This window comes from Lonchura striata, chromosome 3, assembly GCF_050655825.1.
Source record: "Lonchura striata isolate lonStrDom1 chromosome 3, ASM5065582v1, whole genome shotgun sequence".
In the NCBI taxonomy this organism is placed as follows: Eukaryota; Metazoa; Chordata; class Aves; order Passeriformes; family Estrildidae; genus Lonchura; species Lonchura striata.
The window spans coordinates 85,652,100-85,673,962 of NC_140705.1; the positions used below are offsets into that span (position 1 = coordinate 85,652,100).

The 21,863-nt window shown below is 37.5% G+C and overlaps 1 protein-coding gene across 1 annotated transcript in view; it reads left to right on the top strand.

Annotated features, from left to right (window-relative positions):
• ZFAND3 (zinc finger AN1-type containing 3) overlaps nucleotides 1-21,863 on the top strand; it is a 140,087-nt gene that overhangs the window by 99,709 nt on the left and 18,515 nt on the right. The window contains exons 5-6 of the mRNA XM_021550485.4: nucleotides 1,181-1,246; nucleotides 17,687-17,857. Of these exons, the coding sequence (XP_021406160.1) occupies nucleotides 1,181-1,246; nucleotides 17,687-17,857 (237 nt within the window). The remainder of the gene's footprint in view (nucleotides 1-1,180; nucleotides 1,247-17,686; nucleotides 17,858-21,863) is intronic.

A 21,863-nucleotide genomic window follows, 5' to 3' on the forward strand; every position in this document is an offset into this window, starting at 1 on the left:
ACCAAAAAAGTTCCTCACATTTTTCTCCTTCAACTGCAGAATTTTTTTAAGAGTTACAATGCTATGAATATTTCATGATAGACAAAACTGCCTGAGACCTGAAACTTAGTGAAAAAGAGAAATGAAGGAAAGCTTCAAGGGGGAACATCCCAGAAAGAAGCACAAAGAAACAGTTTACTAACAAGCCAGGGTTGAAAATACTTGAAAAAGTAAAAACATTGCCATAGTCACAGTGATGCTTTCCAGATATGCAAAGACTGGGAAATAAAAAAAGGGAAAAAGTATTTTTAGTATTTTTCAATGCATGAAGACTTAATGTTAAAGGTCATCCTGTTGTACTAAGCTCTGTGGTATTGACAGCAGGTATTGCTATATCACCAGCAGTTTAGTGCAGACTTGATTATTGGTATTTTGATAGTCAAACTCTGAAGGTGTAACTCAATTTCAGGCTCTCTAGCATCTTCCCATTTTTAATACTCAATTTTCAAAGCTATGATGTGTTACTACTATTGTCAGTGCTACTGTCAATTTGTCTTGGCTTCCCTGCATGGAGTTTATTTTTATTTATTTTTTTTCTGCAAGTCACTGTGTACACTCAATTGGTTGCTATTTTAACAAGATCTCTGGAGAACTCCTCAATGATTATGCATGTTAAGAAAAAAGGCAGAAAGCAATTTACTACCAAGCAGATACCAGATGAGTGGGCAAGAGTCCTGAGCTGAAAAACCTTAAACATGGAAACAGCTTGTTAGCATATGCTTGTGCCACACTTAGAACACATAATGAGAACAAGATCAGAGGCAAAGTTATCTCCCTGGAGTCAGTAGCAAGATTTGATATCACAGAAGTGATCACTTTTTCCCTTGCGTTACTTGTGGGTCACTTAAATGCATTTCTAGCATTGTAATTGCGGTGTATATTTTCCTAAAAATGCCTCTTGAAATATTTATAAAGTATATTTTAAAAGTGTAACTTTGTCCCAATTTTTCATCTATTTTTTTACCACAAGACATTCAGATTCAGCTGGGAAAGAAGTACTGAGAGTAGAACTACTTCCATATGTGCTCTCCAAAGACAAGTGCTCCTCCATGTTTTTTATGTTCTTAAGTAGAATCTTGATGTGGTTGTAAATGTTAAATGAAGGTGATGTTTTGAGACATACAATCTTTTCTGTTTCCAGGTGGGCCATGCACAGGTACAGCTCATGCCTCGTTAACCACACCAACCAAAAGATCTTGTGACTCAGGTAGGTGTTTTGCGGGGTCAAGAAATTAGGTTTTGCATTATATTAAGCAGTTATAGTTTAATAGTAAAGGGTAATAACCATACCTGGCAAATGCCAAATGAAAATAAATAATTGTTGGTTTGCTGCTAGAAATGTATATATAAAAGGATTAGTATGGCAGATAGTTCATCTGAGAATCCTGTTAAATATAATTCTATAAATACACTCTGTTTTCAGTTAATCTTTGTGAAAACAAGACATACAGGAGTAATCATTTGTTTAAGTCTAATAATTGTGATAGTGTTCTGGAAATCTTGCCCTTGAAATGCAAAGTATTGAGTAGAAAACTGTTCTGAGTACATTGACTGTACCTGATTGAAGACACAGTATAGACAGCTGATCTTTGCTTTGGGACTAAATTTTACTTGCTTTGGGTCCTTTGATGCCTTTATTTCTATATGTAGGATGTATATGGATAATTTCTCACAGAGCTGGTATTAGGAGCAACATGTTAAGTCATTGCCAGGCTGAAGTCGCTGCTTCTGAATCAGATCTGTCCTGAGAAACCACACGTGCACTCATTCAATCAGGCAGCAGTACCTGCACTGGCTCAGGTCTTCTGCAGGCTTTGGTTTTGTGTGGATTATGGGGGACTCACACAATTCTTTCCACCAGGACTACTGTTGGAAGCCATAATCTCCTGTAGAGTGGTGGGTGTGTAGGTAGTGGCAATGTTCTTGCAGCCTGTGTTTCCAAAATAATTTTTGCCTATATTTGAATTTATGTGCAGAAAGGAAGGGTATTCCAGTTTGAGTAAAGGGCTCTTGCTCTTTAAGGAGTTCAAGGGAAATTTCCTCTGAAGTAATTCTTTCAAAAAGTCTTTCAAGTTACTGTTTGAGCTGAACTGTAGTTATTCCATAGGTGAGTGTTGTTAGCTTGCAGCAGATGTGTGGTGATACAAGTTGGCTTGTTCTGCAGTGAAGGAAGATTACAGAGAAGCTGCATTACCTTGCTCTTGGTGCAGGTGCAGATTTCTCAAGTAGCACATGATAATCTGTGACAGTGAGTGGTTTTTGTCAAAGAACTGAATTTGAAACTGGAAGATAGTTCTTCAAAACAGGGAGACTGGATTTTCTTTTCTGTGGAGCCATGGACATGTATCTAAACAAGATGGAATGTTTGCCAATATATACCCTGAAAACTAATCTGTTTGCTCATGGCATTTCTAAATTGTATTTTCCTTATATGTTAGCTGTTGTAATGTTTAGCTGGTTTTCATGGCAGAGTAATTTAAAAGCTTACTGTGGTACTACAGATACAGTAACCAGAGTACTGCTGGAAATTTTTTGTGTGCATGCTTAGCAAAAAGAAATGTAAGTTCATTATTTGGAATGTGAAGTAGCACTAATAAAAGATCCTTGGAGTAAAGCAGATGAAACCACAAGACATATTGAAAAATTTGCACGGTAGTTATTTTATTTTCAGTTTGTACTCTTGTTTGGTGTGTGCATGCTTGTATGTTTTTCATTTAATGTGTTTTGCAAGAAAAGGAGGAGATTGCCTTAATTTGATACCACAACTTTAATCTTCGGACAGCTAAATCTACTAATTTTGAATTACCTCAATTTCCCCTGAGGTTCTTACATTATTTGCTCAGAAATCTACATATTATCTGTATAGTCCCTTACATGAATGAGCCTGGTACCAAGAGTTAGTTTTCTTCTCCAGATCTTGAATTTTCAGCAAACTTTAATTTTTAAAATAAATTACCATGTTGTCATGGGAATTGACAAAAAAAACATTGGCTACAAAATATTACCCAGAAGTGCTGTGACATCTTCAGGCATGAGCAGCATACTGTGTAGGTGAACATTTGTCAGGGTTTAACCACGAGGCCAAAACATAGCTTCATTATCTACTGTGAAGAAAATTAACTCTATCCCTGCCAAAACCAGCAAATTGTTTCACACTACAATCACTTCAGCTTCCCAGGAAGCTACTTAAAGTATGCAAGCAGTATTTGTCAACACTACACATTGTTTAAAGCCTATTTTCTGTAAGTATCCTATGTTTCTTTTTCTTGGAAGAGCTTTGAGGAAAAAATGTTGTGTTGGATTTTATCTGTGTAATTCTGTTCACCCTTCAAACATAGTTTTTCCCCAAAGTTCCCTAGATCAGCATTTGAGACAGAAAATTAGAAATTTGACCTACTTATTTTATATGTAAGTTTCCATCAGAATGTTGAGGAAGGAGACAAACCTTTCATATTTTATCAGCATGAGTGTAACAATTGAAGAAAGATCAAAACAATAAATCTGCCAAGGTAAAGGAAAATTCTCGTAGACAAAAAAGAGGTTTTACCTAAGGTACTTGTCTACCTGCATGCTGTAAGAGCTGTTCTGATAAAAAATAGTATTATGACACCAAATAGTGGGGTTTTCCTCCTGTTCACCATAGTCGTCACTGTGGTAGAAGTATTTCTATTCCAGTGTACCCACAGGACAGGGATTATAATGAAAAAAATAAATAAAGTCTTGCAGTCATTAGTTTGGATGGTGCCTCAAAGGCTTCTGAGTGCTGGCAGTCTGAGGATTTTGTAGGAAGAATGATGGGACTGTATGGCCCAGTGTATAGCTTCTTATGCATTTTGATTTGTTTCTTAATGGTTGGGTAATATGATGATTGATGGCAGGTACTGGGAGGCTTCCTCTAGTACTGGGCATCCACATCCCATTTGTATAAGGTGCCCATGTTGGGAAAGTGCAATAGCAAGTAGCATCTTGTTTTTCTGCTGTACAACTTTAATGATGATTTACTACACAATCTGTAAACAACCAGATTTTATAACATTTTTATGCAGCTTAAAGAAACCTGGAAAAAATTGATGGAACTGTGTGAGTGTGCTCAATTAATTTTTAATTGTGCAGTAGAGAAGATGGTGGAAACAGACTGATAAAATGTGGTAACGATACAATCAATTCATACATTATATCCATAAAGTTGGTGAGGTTTTAAGTACTTTATTTCTCAGTAGCAGTTCATCAGAGATGTGCATCTGTAATATTTTGTATAGTTATATGTGTAGATAGCTCACATTTTATGAGAGTATCTGTTGTAGATTGGTGTGGTGGTGTTTATATTGTACAAGATGAGAATCTGTCTCTTTTCTCTGTATGTTTTCTAATTTAAAAATTGAGTCTAGATGATTGAAATAATTATTTCACTGCTTGAGTAAAGTGGTTAAACAGGGCTGTGGTCCTTTATGAAGTTTCAAATTTATTGATGTTGTTGTACTAAGATATGTGCTTACTTGTAACAGTGCCTGGAATCCAAATGCATTGAGGTTGAACCTCCACAATTGAGAGGACAGCCTTTGAGGAGTTATAGGAAGGTCAAGTTGTGCAAATAGAATTACACAGTTTTTGAGCCTGAGCTAAAACCATGAAGTCATTACATTGATAAGATCATTTTTTTAATCAATCCTTATGTGTTAAGTAAGGACAAAAGGACCTCATACACCACTAATTAAATTTTCTTTTTTAATTGCTCTAAAACGTTAATAAGCTCCTGAGCAAAAAATACACAGAAGATTACTGAAGAGGCCTTTATAGCACTAAACTAACTTTGAGGTCTGTTTTTCAAGTGACTATTAAGGTGTTCTTTAGTGTTTGACTTCTGGAGGGCATTGTGTTGAAATCCAGCCTTCTTGGAGCTCTTTCACCAACAGGAAAGTGATGATAGAACAGCCTTTGAGCAGTATAGTAAATCACCAAGCCCTAGCAATAATAGTGCCCATTAGGAACACTCTTCCCCCTCCCTCTGCTCAGTTTCCAGCTGCACTAATAGAGCAGCACATCAAGCAAAGCTGTAAATAAAAGTTAACAACCTAATAGGTGGGTGCTGAAGTGGAACGGACAGGAGCTGAGGCATGGAGGCCTTATTGCTGCTGATCAGCAATTACAAACAGGATGAAGTGCCTGGGACTGGCACTGATGTGCCAGGATAGAGGATAGAGGCTGGGAGATGACGCTGTGCCATGATCAGATGATGTATGGTAATGGCTTTTTACTGCCTCAGCTTATTGCCTAGTTCTATGATATGCTGGATTATCTGTTCTATGCTCCCATATCTATCTGGATGGACAGATTGGTTTCCTCTCCTCCTGGTTATCTAAGAGCCTTCTCAGTGTTATGATTATTGTAGATTAAAATCCTCCCAGTTGTTAAGGATCATAAGTCATAGCAGTAAATGCAATTAAGGATTTGCTCTAATTTTATGATTTATTTCCACTATCACCTTTCTCAGCTTTACAAAGCCACACTTGTTCATTAAAAATAGTGTCTATGGCTGACCTGAACTTTCTTTGACACTGAAGGCATCCTATGATTTTAGACTAATTGAGTTAGATGGAGAATCCAAAGTGATGATTTTAGCATCAATACATCAAAAAGTTTGTTAAAAGTCAACTGTAGCTATGATGATTCTTGCCTCTGAGTTTAGAAATTTCAGCTGTTTCTCAGATGGTTTATAAGAGCTTGTTAGCACACAATAATTGGTAATATTTTTTTTTTTGTAAAAAAATCTTTCTTGATTTTTATCTACCACAGTTTAGCACATTTCTGTGCTAGACATCTAAATCATCGCTTTACTAAACTGCAGTACTGCAGTGAAAAAAATGCCTTGAATTTTAGTCCCTATTTGCTTTGAACTAAAGACATTTTTCAACCATCTTCATAGTTCCTACATTAATCACTCATACTGTTTACTTTTGAGGAGAATTTTCTTCCAACTAGTGGAAAAAACACAGCATTCAGAAACGAAGAGGTGTGCAGCAGCTTGACAGCATATGAAGACAGTGACTTCTGTCCGTGTCTATTCAGTACAGACAGGATAAAATGAATAGATTATTTTTCTATCATATGGTATTACAACAGGAATACTTTTGCTGCTGTGTTAAAAGTACACTAAACTAAGATGAATGGAAACTTTTCACAGTATTACTTTGAAATTAACTTTCACTTCATGGCTCCTAGGTGTACCTTTTCTTTGCATTGATCATCAAGTGAGGAAGCTAGATAGCTGAGGTGGCCAAAGGGATTAAAAATGTACCATGGCTGTGAAAGCCCTCTGTCACATGCTATATAGAAAAAATTACAAATACTTAAGAGACATGCCAGTAATTTTTATTTAGGATTAACTCCTTTTTCTTACCAGTCTGTTGTAATCATTCTTGAAAGGACTGTTGGCCTTAAGAAATAAAATAACTGTTGTGGAATAAGATAAATAGATTAACATGATAATGTACATGCTTATTAATGTTTACGATTTATAACATTATATTCTCCAAAACCAGACTAACTGAGATAAATTCTCTTAAGACCATGTAAGGCAGTCAAACATGATCTCCAAGAAAGAAAACTCCTGGGTATAAGAACAGTTTAATAATTAAAATAATAATAAATTGTAAAAAAAGGGAAATGGCAAAAAGGAGAGAGAAATAACTAACTTATGCCATCCATTCTGAGCAGCAGCCCCTGGCCAGCTTTCCCCCTGGTTTATATGCTGATCATGACACCATAAGGTTATGGAACATCCCATTGGACAGTGGGAGTCAGCTGTCCTGGCTGTCCCCCTTCCCAGCTTATTGTGCCCTCCAGCCCCTTTCATTGGTGGGATGAGGTGAGAAGCTGAAAAGCCCTTTACTCTGTGTAAACACTGCTTAGCAACATCTAAAGCATCAGTGTGTTATCAACATTATTCTCATGTCAAATCCAAAGCACAGCACTGCACCATCTAGGAAGAAAGCTACAGTGGAAACCAGGACACTGTGTCACGCAGAAAGTGGGATTTGGTATATGCTGGTGTGAGTGGCAGAGATGTACAATAATTCAGGTAGATTTTGGTTATTCAGAGGTTCATAGGTTATATGAATCAACCATTTTTTCCCTTGTGGGGAGGAAAAAAACCCAACCCGGTAAAACAGAAGCAAACCACAATAATCAGAATCTCTGTGGATGGTCAATAAGGGCCTTGTGGCCTGTGCAGGTGCTGACACACACACACACCTCTGTGTACCTCATAGTATTCCCAGCTCTCTGAGGTCAGTTCAAGTTCAGCATCCTAACAGAAAATGTCTTCCAAGTGCTTAAACTGTTATTCCCACTATCTTTATTTATCCTCCAAAATCATCCAAATTTGTCTTCCTTTATCCTTTGTGCAGCTCAGATAAGCCCTTGAAACATTTTTGTTCTTCACCAAATAACTCTTTTAAAACTTCCTGGGTTTGTGTAAGTCCATTTGTCAGCTTTCACATCTTTATCTCTTTTTGCTGTTTTTGTTTTAAATTTTTCATCTGTTTTCATTTCCAAATTCTGAATCCCATAAAAAAGAACAACTTGGAGGAAAATGTACTTGGGTCAGTAGGACAGGATGATCTCTTAAGAGGGTTTGACATTGAATTGTGAGCCAATAAGGAAATTATTTTGAATGTCAAACTAAAGGTCCCAGATTATAGGAATAAACACTGTTTGGATTAACTGTGTTAGGAACAGTATAGCTGGCTGATTAAGGGCAGAGATTTTTCCCCTCTAGTTGGCACTGGAACAGGTACCCACAGAGGCTGTGACATCTTTGAAAACTTTTGAAAATGTACCGGGTCCTGAGCAACCTGATCCAATTTCTTTGTTGTTTTACTCTGCATCAAGAAGGAGGCTGGACTGCATGACCTCCAGAAATCCCTTCCAACCTACTTTTTTTCAGTGACGCTAATGGAACACAAATATGATGTGAGTCTTTAGGGATACTTAGTCTAACCTCAGTAGCATTCATAGCACTTAATGAGAACAGATCTGGAAGTACAGACAAGCATTTAGTGCCTCAAGCACTTCAAGCTCTGTGGAGAAGAGCCAGGAGAGAGACTCTTGGAAAGGTGGGAGGGTTGGGATGGTCCCAAAGCAAAGATTTGGAAGAGCAGTCCATGCAGCAGCATTCTCTTGGGCCATGAGCTGGATAAATGACCTGTGCTTTTTGTAAATGAGACTCTCCTGTCCTGAAAAAACATGTGCTGCTGCCCTCAGCATTTTCTCACCTCATTTTCTCCAAGGCTGATGCTTTTCAGTCTTGTTGGTGAAATTGTTGCCAAATACAAAACTATCCAGCTAAAAGGTCATCGTCCTTTAAAATTCAGATATTACCACCTCTTTTTACCAAAGTCTTAAGGAATTATGACAAATAATTTGTCTTTTTGTCAGTTTGTTGAAACTGAAGAGCAAATATTTTTTCCTTTATGTATATTTTGGTTGAAATTAAGCAGCTTTACCTTTATTATTTTTTAGTGGTTTCATGCCATGTTTCATTTTCAAAACTCAAGATCTCTGTGATCAATTAAGTGATCTCTGACAGTAGGTATATACTATGAAAGAATATAGATCTATTACCCTTATTTATTTATTGTTCCCCCAACATCTCTGAACTCCTTGTTTTATAACCAGAGACTGCTGGAAAAATTGCATCTCGTAACTTTAAACAAAGCACATGTCCATTCATTTCAAGGGTAAAGAAATCAGGGTTGTATGTCTTGCATTTCTCACCTACACTCTACTGGAAGAGGATTTGGGGAGCCTAGGCTTTGCTTTAATTTTGACAATATGGAGAATGTCACAAAGAATAGTTGAGATCATTAACTTTAAAGACCTGGCTCCTGTCAGGCTGAAGAATTGGATTGATTTTACCTCAGCAGTCAGCACCCTGATCTGATCTGTTCAGATCAGACAGCTTCCTTACAGGTATGCTTTAGCAAATGATACACATAATTCTAAATTTATCATTATAAACCTATAAATTATAATTTTAAAACTGTTACTTTATTGCACTGGAGATTTTTAAAATTAAATTAAGTATTAATAACTGGCCTGAAATACATTTGAAAGAAATAGCCACTTACATTACCTTTTAATTCAGTTTTTTTTTTTTTTTTTTACTATTTTGATGTGAGTGCCCCAAGGTTTCATCTGACTCTTTGTGAAGTTCTCTAGTCTGACTAATTATTTCAGTGAGCATCAGACAACTTCTAAGAACAAGTTTTCAGTGTTTTTATTTAGATTATAGTTTTCATAAGTACTTCAGAAATAAATGAAGGTGATTTTAAAGCCTTTCAGAAGTATTCTTTAGTCTGTTGAACACACAAGGAAGTATAACTACCAAGAAAGTGAGAAAGATGTTTGTGTGACAGTTTCATGAACATAGAAGTGATGTCTTTTTCCTGTTTCTGTTCCAAATTATTTCCATAACATTAACTTTGAGGAATAACTAATAACTAATGAGAGCAACATTTTGGAGCAAAAAGAAAAATTGAAAAGGAGCTGGATATAAGATACAAGACAGTGCACGTATTGTTGCATCCTCCAAGTTTCACTGATCTGTTCTTCCTCTCCCTGGTCTTTGGTTCTGGTCTTTGTAGAAACTTCCCAAACATCTCCTTTCCAAACAATAAGAACTACATGGTAAACCAGCCTGACTTCTGGTGTACTGTAGACACGAGTCATGTATACAGGAATTGTGTCCTATGCCAGAGTTGGTTGTTCCCACTCACCCCGCCCCCCCCAAAAAAAAAAATTGCTAGAAAAAGTAACACAGTCAAAATATAAACTATATAAATTGTTAAGCTTTATTTAAAGTAATGGAATTAAAACCAAGTTTGAAGATGGATTAGCTCTACATTTCAGAATGCACCATCTCACAAATGCATTCAGGAAAATTTTTATCAAAACACAAGAGCTCTTAGGGTTTTTTTCCTTGATATTAATCAGGTACAATCCTTGGAGCTATAGTCTCTCATTGCAAGATTTCTGTTACTAATGACATTACTGAAGTTCTGCAGTTAAATGACGAATTAGTTTTTTGAAAGATAAATATTGGCAAGTATTTTTTCACTGCTAGCAGGCAAGAGTTCTTTACAATTCCTCTTTCAAATATCTCTCTTAGCCTTGGAAAACCTTCATTATACCAATGGGGGAAGGGTCTACTAAGAAAAACTGTGTATGAATGAAAAATAACAGAGCAAATATTTTCTGTATAGAACTTGTTTTAGCCTATTAGTTTGAAGAATTACCTTCCTGAATACCGTATGCCATCTAATTGATGAGGACATAGCTGGAGTATACCACTAGGATTTGGAAGCAGAGCAGCACCAAATTTTATTTATGCACGCTGGAGCTGACTAGCAAATATTTCATATTTATAACATTATCTATTCTTGCTAATCATATTTTAGAGAATTTCACAAAGCATTAGAAGGTTCTCATTGAAGTCAGCGAAACCAAAACTATGATATTGCTGAATGCTTTCAAATTTCGTATTTTATTAGAACCAGTGTGAGCTTATTTGTGTGTATTTCTACATACATATTCAGATATGTAAATATGCATATTTGAGTACTGCTAAGAGTAGTACTGAGGAATAACCAGGATGTTCATGATTTCTCTTCATAGGTTCTTCATAATGTGTATTAGTGTTATGCCTTTTTTCTTTCTACTTGTGTCTTGTTCTTCCATTTAGCTATTTGTAGTCCGCATTATCCTTTCACTTAATAATCCTCTTGTGATTATTCAGGCCACTGAGGATGTCATTTGTTCTCTAACTTCAAGTGTCACGGAATCGGCCTTTGTCCCTCTTCCAGCCCTAAGCCTGTACTATTAAAGTACATTATTTGATAACAAGAAAAGAAGTTCAAATTGACACCATAAAATTTTTAATGTATTTTTTCTGAGTTTAGTGTTGTGGCCCTTTTTCTCTTCTGGCCTTTTCAAGGTTCATTATTTATAATTGTCTGAATATATGAAGATGAGACGCTGCTTGTGAGCCATTACAAAAGCCCCCACCAACAACCTAAACCAGCTTCCCTTAAGATCCTTAGAATATTACCAAACTTCCATCCTGCATCAATTGCTCCCAGTGATGAAGGCAATGAGAATCCAGCTTCATGCTGCTGACCAGCAGTCACTGTGTATGTATGATGTTGCTGTCAGCAGCTGTTCTTAAACACGTTCTTCAGGTGTTTACCCTTGGAGCATGAGATGAACAGCAGGCCTGGACTGTCCAACCTGCTCTCTCTTCACAAGCTCATCTGTTGTGGCTCTGGAGGTTCGCACACTTCTCCCATGAGTGTAATTCAGGAAAGGAACCCCACTCAGGTAGTTTTCTAAACAAACAAAATCCTTCTGTCAGCTAGCAGCAGTACAGGTGGCCATTGCCTTAGGAAATGCTCTAACTGATTGAAATGCCTGAAGTTTATCCATCAAAGGAACTGTACAGTACAGGTGCCTGAATGCATTTAAAAATGTGCTTGCTTGAATCAATCTGGTATATAAGTAAAAATGTTTGAGAAATAAATTAACATTTCTTTTACTAAAGACATGCTGACATCAGAGAGTATGGGGGAAGTAATGCAAAAACTTAAATATAAAACTGATGTAGTATAGGAACCTAAATAAAAGATGAAAACTAATTAGCTTTTCACATAATTAAACAATTATGAATTTTATTGACAAGAAAGGATAATAGCCATTTTCACACTTTTTCTAATTATAGCTTAGCTAAAATGCATGCAGGAACCTATGTAGTTCACTATTTACTACATTTTCAACATGCATTAGATTAGTCTCTTCACTTTCATTAGAGATGGTAGTTAGCACCCTCATTAAGTTGCACTTCCTTTTTCCAGGTGATAATACTGCCAATACGGTTTTAGAGGACAACAAAAAATGTGAATGGTGGGAAGGAATTAGTATATAATTTTTAATTTTATTTTCCTGTCCATGAATCTTAGAAATAAGAAAGGCTGAGGTGGGAGAGAGCTCAGGAGCCTGATCCAACCTCCCTACTTAGAGCAGAGTCACCTACAGGAGGCTGGGGCCTGCGTCAGTCAGGTTTTGGGTACCTTTAAGGATGGAGCTTCCACAAACCCACCTAGGCAACTTGTGGCAATGTCAGGTCTCCCCTACAGTAAGAAAGCCTTTTCTTATGTGCAAGTGGAATGTTAGGCAAACTGTATGTATGGTTATGCCCCCACACTTGTCTGTTTTCCTGAAATCATAATAATTAATACTCATTCACTCACATACATTGATACATATATATGTATACCCTCTTTTCTAGCAATATATGTCATGTGTGCTGGCTCTCATTTTGTAAAAATGAAGCCATGCTGTTGTTGAACGCAAAAATACCACTTACACCCAAAGCAGTATACATACCAAGTTCCGTTTTTGTTTTTGAAGGGTTTTTGTTTTTGGGGTGTTTTTAATCAATCCAACATTTCAAGTCTTTTTATTAGATCTGTTGCAAAGGGGGAAGGAGAATTTTTCTGTCAAGAATTTGAAGCGCATCAGTAATGTTTCACATTTGGAACATTTTGCAGCAATTCTTCCATTTATGTATCTCAAAACAACTAGGCTGAACATTCTGGGTGGGTTTTTTTTATACTACTTGTTTTTACTCATTAGAGCTGGAAACAACTATGGTTGCATGGTTTTGGTGATGGATGAGAAATAATAACTTATGTAATGCAACTTATGGGTGTTATTTATAGTCTCCAGTGTGATTTCATGGAGAGCCTCCTGAGGCAAAGAAGCAACTGATGGGATGTGAGTTCTATAGAGACTGTTCCCATGTGGTCTCTCTATTCCACATTGTTTAGGGACGTTGAGTTTTAGTGCAGTTGGTTTTAAACTCTATGGAGGGGGGAAAAAATAAATGGGTGAAATAATGATGCTAAGGGCCTTGCAGTGATACTAGAAGAGAGATTGTGTGGTTAAATATTACCAAAGAGCTTATGTAAGATATTTTTGAGACATACGTCTGTAGTATTTTTAAAAAACTGAGGTGAATTTACAGAAGAAATACATTTATTGTGAGTGTGAGTGCTTCCAAAGAGATGCACAGCCTTGAGATGCAGTCACTATTGTGTGGAAAGAGAAGGTATTTCCACAGCACTGTGAAGCAACAGGGAAGGGACTGAGGCAGTCACAGTTGTCAGACTCAGCTTATGAGGTGTTGATCTTGAATTTCTGTTTCTTCATTAATAGTCAACAAACAAAAGGGTTTTGGAACAATTATGTTAATTTTAGATTCATTTGAACTAGAGAGATTATTTTAAATTACGATTCTAGTAAATGTGATAGGGAAGATTTGTATAGAGACAGTTTTTTCTAGATGAAGTTTTTAATGCATAATCAACATGCCAGGCATTTAAGTAATCCCTCATCTAAGAACAGAATAATGAATTTTAAAAAGATAAAAAAAACCCTAGAAACTGGCAACAAGCTATTGCTCAAATTTTAGTTAATCTGTGTTACATTGTTATTGTCTGTGACTATGCAAGTTTCTTCATGGACAGAGGTTTTAACAGCATAAGCTGCCTCTAAAATAGTTTCAGGGAAGATGGCAGTAATGTTTGAGGGTTCATTAAAGACTGCTTGTTCTGGTGTTTGCACAGACAGCTGAGATCATAAATGCCAGTCTGTGTGATGAGCTCTTTATGATAAGAAAAAAACCTGATCGAATGCCTCAAAAGCTGTCATGAAACCAGAGATTAAACAGATTCATCTTGAAGAAAGCAGCAGCAGAGATCCTCTTTTTCTTACAATTTTCCCATCTCTTCCATCCTTCCTCCTTCCCTGTTAAGTTTCGTTAGGCTATGTCTCTGTTGGGCCTAGAGCATCCCACTCTCCCCCCAAATGCCATGGAAGAGCCATCATGATTGTAACTGAAGCCATCTGCATGCAGCCTGCAAACTCCTCCAAGGCTGGAGAGTAAGGCAGTGAAAATCAACTCCAAAATTTTTTTGGAAAAATTTTGAGGGGGCAACATGAGAACAGGGACAGTGAGGAACAAATATGAGTCCCTGTTCATGACATAATAGTTTTAAGAACACTGCTCTGCTTGTTTCCAGACAAGCCTTCAGTTTCAGCCTTGTCTAACTGAACTTCTTTGTTCTCTCATTTCAAATGGGAGTTTGATACACAATTAGAAGGATCTCCACCATCAGATATCAGTTAGAAGAATCCTTGCTCCTTAACTCAGAATTAAATGTGCAGTAGGAATGTGTTAATGGCAGTTACTCTGCTGAGCATCTTCTTCCTGAAATTTTGGGGATTTCTCATCCTTATTGTTCATTTTTACAGAGAAGTTTTATGATTTTTGACATCTGTGGGTAAAATAATATTTTTGTTTTTCTCTCTGCCTGGGTATTTGTTGGTTTAGGTTCAATAATAAAATGCAAGTTGAGCATGGAAAATGCTTCTTACAAGCAGAGGAAGAAATAGCTGTTGTTGAATTAACTTTCTGAGAAAAGTCACTGAGAGAAGTGACTGAGGCTGAGAGAAAGGCTGAGAGAAGTCTCTGTTGCCTTTTTTGGTTGTTTAAAGGTTCATGCTGGGCATTTGCTCTTGATTCTAGCTGCAGCACTTCAGCCTGTATTCCTAGGGGCTTTTTTTCAGTTGCACTCCCGGTAGTAAGCTATGTATGACAATTTCATTTTGCTATCAGATCTTTAACTTTAAGGTTGGAAGATTCCAGGTGCTGGAAGATGTATTTTGCGTCTTGTACTGTGTATGTCAGTATCACAAAAAGCAAAGTGATCTGGAAGAAATGCACGCAGAACTGACTCTAAAAGGTCTGATTTCTGCTCTGTGCTTTTTCCTTGCTCATTGTACTTGCTTATGGGAAGATAGAACTGTGTGAGCTGTGGGTCTGGTTTGAGATGAGTATTAGCTTGGGTGCCTGTGTTCAAGGCCCTGGGCAATCAGTGATTAGAGAGGTGGTACTCTCCATGTGAGTGAGGTTAAGTTTACCTCAGTGCTAAGTGTTTTAGCTTATGGCAGAGAGATACACATGAGATAAATGAGATACATTAAAAAATGAGATATCTATAGTTTCTGTGATAATGACCAACTCATGTTAATATTCAGTCAGCCATTACCAATTAACTGAAAGTATGTGATTAAGTATTTTCATTAGTAGGACTACTAACCTGACTTGAGGTAGCTACTTCTCTCATTAAGGCATATGGTTTCATTAACTTCTTAGACACTGGTTGACTCACACCATGACTTGGACTTCAGGATCAGCAGACCACTATGGTTTCCATCAGCGTAATTTAGAATACCAAATTTGCTTCTGAGAACTACCAGAATGGCTTATATTTCCAGAAGCAAAGATGTGTGGGAGGCAGCTGTTCCATAATGGCGATGTATCTGTTTGAGTAGTGAATAAACTGCAGATTATGTACATCCTCTCTGTGGGGCAGCAAGGTGGGCTGGAGCAGATTTACTGAATGCTGCGTCAGCCAGGTCACAGGACAGAATCTGCCTGTTGGAAGGGGTGTCCTTATACACTCCAGGCTAGCCTGGTGTTCTAGGCACTCTGAAAACAAGTGTCCATGGGACAGGACTGTTGGTCTTGGAGTATGAGTTGGGATCTCTGTTCAGGGAATCAGGCAGTCTGTTCAGAGGATCTTTCCCTTGACCTGTTTTCTCCAGAGATTTAAGAAGGACTAGTTGTTCCATAGCTGTATTAATGCATTATGCACTACTTTCTTTTCCTTGCCAAGCCTCCTGCACAGCCAAGCATGCAGAGGTGGAGTACGTTATGTACTGAATGTTAGTTTAGGCCTAATATATGTATTTTGTAAGGTGTAAATTGTAATCTGTGACACTGATCAAAAAGGTGGCTGTCTTGAGGCACACATCAGATAAAATCATTGCAGCTTAATAAAAACTTATCACCTGTATGCAGTGGAGAAAGCAAGTCACTCTTCTATGAAATGTGAGATGCAGAGGCTTTATACGTGTTGGAAAGCCAGGCACATTTTCAGCATATCTTAAGAACAGTATGACAGAAATAAAGTAGGCCCCAGTGAGGGAAGGTGTGTATTTGTAATGGCTGTAAACAGTGGGGTACAGCAACTGGAAAAACACTGTGACACAAGGGCTGAAACACAGGTAAGAAATGTGAATTAGTTTGTACTGCATGTGAGGAACCAGGAGAAGTTAACAAAACATCCCTGAAGGGAGAAGCTACCGAGTATTCCAAGTCTGACTCCTTTAGGTGTTTACTCAAGTAAAGTCATTATGTTGATCAGCACTGGCTCAGGTAAGATAGCTGACATAACAAGGTATGGATAGTGTTGTATCCATGGCAGTTACCTTTTTCTGCCTAATGTGGAACAGCACAAAGCAGACAAAAGCAATGGAATCTTAGAATAATGATACAGACATGTTCAATGGGTTAGCATCCTGCCAAAAGATAGATTTAACCTGTTATTTGTTGCATAAATGCTGGTTGTAAAGGGATTTAACTCAACTATTGGGCTTTTTCTTCCTTGCTCAACATCATGCAGTAGAATACTGACTGCTCCTTGCAGCACGGCAACAAACAATTTAGTTTTTAGTACAGTTAGGATTAGATTTATTTTCAGTTTGTATTACAAAGAAATACAGCACTGACTCTGCTGTGCACAGATCTGGGAAGGGAGAATGTCTTTTCTGACCTGACTTGGATTGCAGAGCAGCAGATCCACTGAGATGTTGTGTCTCTGACATGCCACAAAAACAAGGCTTGGGCATCTCACTGTTCAGTCAGTAATGTGCATTCCCTGTGCTACTCTAGAACCCTTGTCAGTACACTCTCCATTGCAAAAAAAAAAAAAGGCTGAAAAAAAGGGTACATGCTACCTGAAGTAAGACTTGTAAACTTTAACTCCTAAAGGCATTCCACGCACCATTTTCCCATTTTCTTGCAAGCTGAAATTTATGAAGTTACTCATGCAAATAGTATTCTGACTAATACTTTAGAAATGGCTGAGCATTTGGAATTTATAGGATGTATGTACAGATCATGCTTATTTTGTTTGGGGTTGTATTGTTGGTGTATACTAATTTGCATTTAAATTGTTATCCATGTGGAAAGAGAGGGAAGCACGGTATGGTGCTTTCATGTACTGCCTTCAGTCATAAGAGATACAATTCACATGCTGTGCTTGAAAAATCCCGCTCCTGTCCAGGGAAGAAATAGGTCAAACTTGTGCTCAGTTGTTTTTCATCACTTCAGTCAGTTTGTGTGGGGACACTGAAGGCTGTGAAAATAAATAAGATGACAGATAAAGCCTGCAATTGTTTAGGATAGTGTATGCTCTACATGTATCTCCATATGACCCAGCCAAGGCTGGAAGGAAGCTAATCAGTATTGATAGCAGGAGGGATTCTTATAGGGAACAAAGATAATTTGTCCTTTACTTGATGCTCATTTTGGTTGTTAAGAAAACATGCATATGTACTAGAATGGAAGGTATCACGCTGCTTGGTGACCCTAGCTGAAAGCAATATACCTTCAGTCTGTCTAAAGGGATACTTCAGCAAGGAAATTCTAATATTTTTCCTAAAATATTTGTTGTGAATACAACAGATTCACAGTCGGAGAGTGAGGCTTCTCCTGTGAAACGGCCACGGCTACTGGATGACAGTAATGACAGGCCTGAAGAAACCAGTCGATCCAAACAGAAGAGTAGACGTCGATGCTTCCAGTGCCAAACAAAACTGGAACTAGTACAGCAGGAACTGGGATCATGTCGTTGTGGTGAGTACAGCTTGGCAGTGGCATCCGGCTTTCAAATGCAGCCGTGCTCAGATCTGTGTCACACATGGAAATACAGAGAACACTTGCTTTTTCCACCTTGCAAAGATGCTTTAAACAAAAGCTGTAGCTTCCATTGGTAGCAAAAAGTTAGAATTAGTTCCTGTCAAATTTCCCCTTTAAAACTTCAGCCTTGATGTCCTGCCTTGTCCCAAGAGATGCTGGTTATTAATGAATTTAGCTTCAGAAGTCCCTGTAAGGCAGGAAGGGCATCATACCCACTTGACAGGAGAAGAAGCACAAAGCACATCAATAAATATGCAAAAAAGGTTTCTATAGGGTATAAAGGAACATAGGTCAGTATGTGCTTCTGCATATTATAATTACATTAAAATAAAAAACCCAAATCCAAAAACTCCCTCTAACTGAAAATATTTTCATTCTCACACTTAGTTTGTGGGGGGAAGAGTTATTGTTCACCATACACTTAAAATCATCCAACTTGGCTTTTGCAAATTTGTTAACACTGTTCAGGTAATTGAATTGAAGATGATAATCTCATGCAGATAGCTAATTTGTGGTTTCATATTCAGTGCAAATAATCTTTCTGAAACAGTAATTAATGTGACTGGATTCCAAAGGAGATGCTCTCTCCTTCATGGAACAATTGCATTCTTAACTGGTTATAATGTGCTTGTTGGACCCAGTGATAATGCATGTGGTAGTTTTACCTGCTAATTATTTTTTCATATAATCATGTATTGAATGTTTTATTGAACTCTCTGACAATGCTTATACTGATACATTTGGAGAAGTTTGTTTCATTATTCCACTGTGTCTCAGGCAGGGGATAATTTCAAAAGGATCTGTACAGATGATAGTTGCAATTCACATTGCACCTGTGAAAAATAAAACCTTGTGTTAAAACCATTATCTGGAGAGAAGGCGTGTCCTTCTGAGCAGCAAGGGTGGTCTAAGGTAGTTGCAAAGACAGTTAATCCTATAGTGACTACCAAATGCCCAGTGAAGAGAAATGGTAGAAAGCTGCAAAGGTTTTGTGTTATGCTTTGTTCTCTTCTTCAGCATCTGTCTATCTTCAGGCTCTAGAAATCACTGTTGTGTTGGGCTCTTTTGGACATGAGATAATGCTTTGTTTTGATAGTGGAGCACTGGCACAGAGCTAATATACATTATCTGTGAAGCCACCAAACATGAACTCAAAAGCTGTAATGTTGAAATTCTTGTTACGGAACTCATGTGTCAGTATACTTTGAAGTGTCTGGTAACATTTTTATCAAGCTGGAGAAATTCAGGGCTATCAGTTACTCTTTCTGCTCAGCATGGTAGAGGCAGGAATTTCTGCTCTTGGTCTGCTGTTGTCAAGTATACAACAACTCAGCCTGCTCATGGGTACCTGACTGAAATAGCAGAATGGTCCCAAATACTGGAAACAAGAGAGTTTGAATTTTGAGATGGATTGGATAAACTATTAATGCTTAACCATTATGTAACATCATTAATCTTTCCTGCATTCTGCAATATTGGAGCAATTAAGAGCAAGTAAGAGCAATTAAGTTGAAAGCAACTGTTAAAAAGCCCTTTCATTGATCAGTAATTTTTTTAAATTATATAAGACCTTCCTCTTTTTTTTATTGTAAACTGGATTACAGATACATTTGGTTGGTTCCTCTCAAGTTTTCATGAAGTGGTTCCATAATTCAATACTGTTGCAATATAAATGTTGTAGGAATTATTCTTTCATTTTCTTCTACTGGATATATATAGCTTTATGGAAATATTTCTGTTAAAGTTCCTAAAATGTATTAATAAAACATGAATGTGAAAAAAATTCTGAATTCCTTGGCAATAAGTGAGGAGATGAAAATTTGCATTCCTGTATTACATCCTACACAGCTTATAGTTTGCATTATAAACATTTCTACTCTATACTTTTAATGAGAAAATAGAAGGCAGGAGTCTATTTCTGTGTGTCCAAGAGGGCTGAAAAAACTGGAAGTCTTTGGTTGCTCTGCAGTTACAATGTTTCATTAATACTCTGTGCAAATAAAGGTGTGTTATCTGTGCTTTGATGTGATGTGAATGTGGCATACCCTGTGCCACTTATATTTAATAGTCAGATTAATAAGAAGCAAGCAAAATGCTACCACTGAGCCACACAGGGCACCTCAGCTTCACGTTACCCAAACTGCTTTACCAATGATCAGCAGCATGTGGCTCCATTCAGTTTTAAAGAGAATGGAGAAACCATTCTTGCTAGTTTGCCCTGCTGTCTGTAATAGGTTGCTTTAGGTCATGAATGACAAGCCCATTAAAAAACCCTGGGTGGAGGTGATGGAAATGCAGTAGAACAAATCTGTCAAATTCTCATTTGTTTAAAATATTTCCTAAATCCACATGACCGGGTTATAATTTTCTGTCCTGATGTGGAGCACAGGTAATGAATGATATGTGGGCAGATGGAGGTGATGAGGTAAAATCAACTGGTGTAAAATAAGCACAGTCTTCAGAAATAATGGTCAACATAGCACATTGTTTGATCTGAGTTTTGAACAACTGCTATTAAATTCTTGGCATCTTAATCCTGAACTAATGCAATGGGAATAAGTGGGGAAACTCCTCCCAGTTTTAAACATTCAGAGAAAATCTGATATCAGGATCAATAAAAAGGCAGACACCATCTTCAGAATGACAAGTGTGTGCGTTTACTTGGATATAAGAAAAAAGACTTTAAAGCATAAAAATGTTAATCCAAAGCTGTTTCTGAAGCAGTCTTCTTAAAATCCAAATTCCCTCTGCAGACCAACAATTTAATTGTTTGCTGTTGCACATCTTCTTGTCCTAATGTTAAAAGTACTGGAAATCATCTTCTTTTTTGTTGATTTGTCCTGGTGAATCCTCCAGTGAGATTTTTAGTGAGACATAGTGGAAAGGAAAATACATGCATACTGAACTATATTTTAATGCAGACATATGTACAAATACTGATCCAGTTAACTGGGACTTGTCCAACAAGGCACAGCTTTTTTGGAAAAGAGACAGAGAGAATGACTCGTGCTTTACACTAGCTCAGAGATTTTTGGGAGGCTGCTGTATTGGCTCTCCTGTCTCCTGTAAGTCCTGTCCAGGGAGTGGTGATGCTGCTGAGCTCATTCCCTTGACACTACATGGAATTTTAGACAGATTTGACAGTGCTGCAGGGCTTTGCTGCAAAGAACAACAATTCACTACTGAGAAGGGAGTTCCAGCAATTCAAACACAACATTTTTCAGATATAGAAAGATTTGTTTGTTTTCATACACACATACTCTCACAATCTTTTTTCATTCTTCTTCCAATGTCTTCAAGTTACTAACTGCTGACAGGAAATTCACATCTCATAAATAATGCTTAAGAGCCATTGCTATATAAATTGAATGTGTTATGAATTGTGATGGGCCTTTTAGTAGCTTTCTACGCCCGGAGCAGGAAGAACAGAGGATGTCATTTTCATTAATTTCTAATGAGGTGCCAATTAAAGCTAAGGAAGGAACTCAGAAGAGTCACAGAAGTCCCCTGAATCCTGTGCCTCAGGGCTGTCAAACGAGTGTGCTGCCAAACCTCCTCTGAAAGTTAATTAGTGAATTACAAACAGTTAAACAGTAAATTACAAACTCATCCAGAGCACACACAAGACAAATTCAGCTTCCCTTTGATCTTCAAAAGAGCAATTTGTAAGATGAGTTCTGAGCCTTTTCACAGAGGAATCTGGGAGAAGTGATAGGAATTGTTAATTGCTGATGCACTTTGCAAGCTCCTGCAAGACAGACATTTTAAAATGAATTCTCATTTTGAGCTTCTGACAGGATAACCTTTGTATCAACACCACTAAAACAAAATCAGCTTCCTGTGCACTGTTTGTAGGTGACAGTAAAAGTAGGCTAGTCCTGCAGACAGCAGTGTTCCCTACTTAGGGCCGGATGGACCTTCTAATAGTTTTGTGTCTTACAAT